Below are 6,000 nucleotides of genomic sequence, written 5' to 3'. Positions count from 1 at the left end.
TTTTCTGATGAAGGGTCTAGGCCCGAAACGTCAGCCTCTCTGCTCCTATGATGCTGCTTGGCCTGCTGTGTTCATCCAGCCCTGCACCTTGTTGTCTCTTTTGAAATCTTGGTTTCCTGGAAGAATTCAATATCTCACCTAAAATGCGAACTAATTCCCCGTCACAAAAAAAGTTTTAATCTATATTCTCCAACAAGTATTATTTGTTTTCCTAATGAACCTGTTCATAGATGTTATTAAACAATTCTGAAGCAGGTGGGACATGAACCAATGTCTCCTGGCCCAGAGGTAGGACACTACTACAAGATGCGGTTCAACAGGAATTGATTTTTTAAGCTTTAATTTTTAAAAAATGTAACCTATTTTTATAATCAATTCGTTCAGAGATATTATTATACACATCTGGAAGGTGGGATTTGAACTGGGCCTTTTGGTCTAGGGACACTACCACTGTGACGAGTCCCTCAACACAAATTAATATCTTTAGTTGTGTTTTTATTCAACTAATTTATATAATCAACTTGTTCAGAGACGTTATTGCACATCTCTGGAGCAGGATGAGACTTGAACCCGGTCCTCCCAGTTCAGGGGCAAGGACACTACCACAGCACCACAAGACAGCACCAAACAGGAATTATTTTGCTGCATCTTCAACTGCATTCATTTGTGTCTGATAGCTACATAAATGAATTCTGCCAGACCAGCCAAGTGCAAAAAATCACTGCACATTGACTTTTTGGACTCTAATTTGTAAGAATGAAACTTTGAACCTGAAGTATTTGTAATTGTAAATTATTTCCTTTTCTTTTTCCTTTTGCTCTTTTTTGTATACTTGTGCTAGTATCAGTCACAATAATTAGCCTCCTTTGTTTTAACCGTTTTAAAATTGGACTTCACAAACCAGTTTTGGGGAAATGCATCACTGCATATTTCAAAACGTTAACAGCATAAGAATAAAAATCATATCTGTTATGCAAAAAGGAGGACAACTATAAAAAAATTCAATTGAACTCTTGTCTATGACACTTTCATCTGAAAATTTTATAGCTTTGATCCTTACATCAATAACTTACATTTATAAAATATTTAACATAATCAAATAGTCTAAAATCATTATCAATTTTAAAAAATGACATTTTGAGACTAAGCGTAGGAGGAGATCTCAGGAAAAGAATGATCAATCGCAGGATCAAAGAGGTAAATTTTTGGGAGCAATACATAGGAAGGCTGAGAGGTTTAGGGACACAAATTCAGAGCTTAGGGCCATTGCAACGAAAAGCACCACCACTAATGGGGCAAGTGATTAAAATAAAAAGTGTTCAAAAGTCTAAAATTGGAGTAGGATTTAGTAAAGGCAGTAGAGTTTTGGATGAGCAGTGTTTATTTAAGGTTGAAGGTGGTAAGCCAGCTGGTGGAGTATTGTGGTAGCCAAGTCTGGAAGGACCAATGGCATGGATGAATGCTTGGAATCAAGCAACGTTACTGAGGTGAAAGTAGGCTGTCTTGGTGTAGAACAGATAAGTTGGAAATTCAACTCTGGATCCAACACAAATGGTCTTACTCATGTTGAGGCAGTTACTAGGGATGAAAATGCTAAACAAGGAAGGGGCTTTGTGGTGAGTACCAATGAGAATGTTTTCAGCCATTCTAACATTTTTGTTGGAAGAAATTTCTGATCATCCTCGAACAGATATTAAGCCAGCAATATGACAAATCAGAAACAATGGAGGGGTTCACATATGTGATGATGAGATGGAGTATCCTTAACAATACCTGTGGAATCTGATGTTACATTTTTGGATGATATTGCTGAGGACCAGCATGAGGTGACAAATGGAAAGGGGTTAAGATTAGATCCTTGGGCAACTCCAGAGTTAATAGAACAAGAGTAGAAAAAATCATTGCAGATAATTCTCTGGTTATGATTAGGTACAGAAAATCAAACTAAGCTAGGCAAGTCCACCCTCCTGGATGTTGGAGCAGAGCTACTGGAGGTGTCAACTGTAGATTAATTGTGCTTAATTTGTGTAGATTGGGGCATAAATTGGGAATTTACATGAACAGCTATAGAAGGACTTGAATAGAACTGTTGTTCCATTAGAATGTTTGTAACTAAATAAATAGAAACATTTGCTGAGATTAGCCTTAGTTATACTCTTCACCAGCTGGGTCCTAGGATTAAAACAAGAGCAGATTGTTGCAGCCAACTGTGTTTAAGTCAGTAGATAGGTCCAGAAGGATGTTAAAGGATAGCTTAGAGTCACAAAGAATGCAACTTGTCTTAACGCAATTAATAGTGAACTGCGCTCAGTTGGTAATCTCACTCAAAAAGACCATAGAGTGGCTAGTTTTAGAAAGGGCACACTAGTTCAATTAAAATTTCTCTTTAGTTACGGGGTCTTACAGGTACTACAAGTTGTTGGGATAGACTTTAGGGAGCTTTGCTCCGCACTTCACCCTGCTTCACCCTACCAGTGAGAGATGGCTAATACAGGAGTTCCAGTTTCCCAGTGGCAGTAGCCTTCACCTTGATGTTATCAATAGGCTGGTTCTGTAATTTGAACTCTCTACACAACAGCATATTCAGTTCCTGATGGGAAGTTACCTGGATGCTACTCTGAAGTACTTCTGAATGAAGTAATAAGCCACAGCGAGAGGAGCTAAGGTAATAAGGAATACAGGGGTCACGTATGAGATCACAGCCAAGGCAGAGACACACAGAAGAGTTGATCGACTGAGACACTCCAGAGTGGCAGGAATGTGCTGAAAATAAACACACCAAAGCATCAAATCATTCAAAATTAATTAAATAAATTTAAAACTATATTAGAATTTCATAATCAGCCCCCGTTCTTCAAATCTATTGACCAAACCAAATTATCACTCAAACAGCTCTTCCAGTACTAGGGAGAATTCAAGGATTTGACTGTGTCAAGGAGGTGAAAATCAAGGAGGTGAACATACATGGTTTCCCTAATAACATCAGATTAGCTTTTTGAAAGCTTATAGCTTCACTTACTCAGTCTATAGCAGCTCTCCCATGATGTTACAAGTATTCAACATTTATCAAAAAGATTTTAGAAACAATAACACAGGCTACCAGTAGTCCCTGGGTTTTGAACAGTTTCGGTTCTGGAGTCTGTTTGCAAGTTGATTTGTATGCACGTTGGAACACATTGCAGGTGAATATAAAACAGCCTTTCGTAAGTATGAGGAAATATTCACGTTAGATCTTTAGAATTAAAATTAATACACCTTTGTATGGGACTGCATTCATAACTATGAGCATTTGTAAGTCGCATATTCATAAGTTGGGGACCCCTGTATTTAAAGACAGCCAGCAAAAGAGTGGTTTCTGATGAGGTGACAAAGGGTCTGGATGAGAATATTGCAGTTGATGTTGAGTATATAGATTTATAAAAGGTATTTGTTAATGTATCACTTGCTATATTACTGGTAAGATTAAAGTCTGAGAGATACAGGGGGCAGTAACAGCAGGGATACAAAATTAGTTAAGGGACAGGTACAAACAGATGTAGTGAATGGCCTTTAATCATACAAGAGGAAGGAATGCAGAGTTAGTCCCTAAGGCTCAGTATTCAGACCATTGCTGTTTTTGATAGACATGAGTGAATTTGATTGGAGGTTCTACGCACAGTCTCAAAATTTGAACATGACTTAAAACGTGCAAGTGTAATATACAGTAAGGAAGGCTTCAAAAGCTGTGGAATGGGTGACGCATGACAAATGAATTGTAACAGAAAACTGTGTGAAATGACATTATCAGGAAGAATAAGGCAAGACAATACAAACAAAAGACTATAATTTTCATGGAGGAACAAGAACAGACAGACATCTCGAGTGTTGTACACAAATCATTGAAGATTACCAAAACAGATAATGGAATATATGAAATCACGTACAAAAACCTGGAACTTATAGTAAACCTACAGTAAACACTACTTCTTATAAAGCTGATGTATTGTGTCTTGTTATGAAATCAAGTCGAAATGTTGCTTGTATTACTTTATGAAGAATATGAAGGCTTTGGGAAGGATGCAGAAGAGATTTCCCAGGGCTGAAGGATACAGTTAGGTAGTTAGACTGGAGAAGCCAGGGTTACTTTCCACAGAGCAAAGAAAATTAACAAGGGACTTAATAGAGATGTATAAAATCAAGGAGAGTTCGATGAAATCGTTGAACAGAAACTGTTTCCAATGGTTTAAGATTTGATGACCAGAAGACACAGACTTAAGTGAATGGTTAAAAATATAGGAGAAATTAAATTATTTTTAAGAAAATGAATGGTTAAGATTTGGAATGCCTGATAAGATAATGGATATAGATTAAAGAGTAGCCTTCAAAAGGGATTTGGGTAAACAGTTGAAGGAAAAGACAATTGCAAGAGTATGAACAAAAAGTGGGGATTTAATTTACAAAGGAGCTAGGACCGACTCACTGAGCTAAAGAGTGTCCTTTTGGTGTGCCTTACTATAATTCTATGAGTCTAATTATTGGAAACTAGACACCGAAAGGATGTTTATTGGCATTGATAAGCAGGTGGATGGGACATTTTATGATTTTCATATTAAAATTGCTCATGTCATGGGCATGCAAAGATAAGGCAGTGAAGCACATGTGCACGTACACACCTACAACAATGTAAAATGCTGGGGTCAGCAATATCTTCCAGGTTCTAGAACAGTAACTGAGCCCTAGTAATATCAATCCACAAGGTTCTGAAGCACCACAAAAACATTTGTTTTTCATTCTCAGAGGAGGAGAATGCCTAGTCTTCATCTTTTGCTATTATTCTTTCCTGCAGCTGCTGGATAATACAGAGGAAGGAATGAAGGATAGAGAGCCTTTACTTTTCTCCTTCATCATATAAGGAGGATGGTGATAAAGGTGATGAAGAGTAATACAAGCAACATTTCGACTTGACTCAATCTGGCCCATTCACCTCTGCCCCAAACATCCTATAGGTTATTGCCTACAGTGCTTGCTTCCTGTCTCCCAACTCAGAGAACTTACACCTGTAGATATTAGCTAGGGATAATGAGGAATTTACTGATGCTTGCAAATTCATCTATAATATCAAACCTGGTGCAGAGTGGGCAATGCTTCCTTCCCAGTTGAAGCTAATAAGAGTAAAAATGGCTTCATAATTGTGGAATCAAGCAGCAGGTATCTAAAGAGGAGGTTTCACTAACATCACAGCGAGGCGCAAGCTTTGAGGGCAATCTCACAGGATGTGCAGCAGCTGTCAGAAATGGCAGATTTCCTCTGTGGCAACATCTCATAGCTTTGTGCACTTGGCAGGCACTACTAAAACATCCTGCATCAGGCCCACATATAAGAAGCAGATAGAGATCTCGGCAGATATTGTTCAGTTACAATAATTGCAAAATCCATTATTATAATTGAGCACATACTTGAGGCTCCCTTTTTAATGTGAACTAATAGCAGGCTGTTGTACCTCAGGCAAGATCCTTCCAGTGAGTCAGCAACTCCACTGAACAATATCTGCTGAGATCTCAGTCTGCCTCTTATATTGGGGGCCTGATGCAGGATCATTGCAGTCTCATTTGTTGTATTCATAGAATCAGACAGAGATCTCGGTACATACTGTTCAGCTGTCCATGCTCAGAGATGTCTTAAATCTAAATACCCAGGAGAAAGCTGTGCCCCATTATTTGAATGTAAAAATGTCTGTCTCTATTTTACAGTTCACATCTATGCAGATCTCATTTACATCTTTGCAGTCATTTTAAGCTACCGTATTCCAATGCTGGGTGGTAACTACCTGACATTCTCATTGTTTCCTGTTACAGTTCATGAAGATTCTGCTATCATTCAAGAATATTTGCATACTGAAAGACTCCTGAACAATCAGGGAAGTATCTCACCTGGTCAATGATATTGGTGTCTGCAGAAAATCGATTTAGTATGTTTCCAAGAGGAGTGGTTTCAAAGAACCTGAAGGGAAACAAGCAGCAA

The 6,000-nt window shown here is 38.2% G+C and overlaps 1 protein-coding gene across 1 annotated transcript in view; it reads right to left on the bottom strand.

Moving 5' to 3' along the window:
* The window catches only part of abcc8 (ATP-binding cassette, sub-family C (CFTR/MRP), member 8), a 202,470-nt gene that overhangs the window by 44,540 nt on the left and 151,930 nt on the right, over positions 1-6,000 (bottom strand). The window contains exons 27-28 of the mRNA XM_048606980.1: positions 5,910-5,979; positions 2,606-2,763 (exon numbers count right to left, since the gene is read on the bottom strand). Coding sequence (XP_048462937.1) covers positions 2,606-2,763; positions 5,910-5,979 — 228 coding nt within the window. The remainder of the gene's footprint in view (positions 1-2,605; positions 2,764-5,909; positions 5,980-6,000) is intronic.

This window comes from Rhincodon typus, chromosome 17, assembly GCF_021869965.1.
Source record: "Rhincodon typus isolate 14 chromosome 17, sRhiTyp1.1, whole genome shotgun sequence".
Classification (NCBI taxonomy): domain Eukaryota; kingdom Metazoa; phylum Chordata; class Chondrichthyes; order Orectolobiformes; family Rhincodontidae; genus Rhincodon; species Rhincodon typus.
This window is presented reverse-complemented; position numbering and strand designations above follow the sequence as displayed.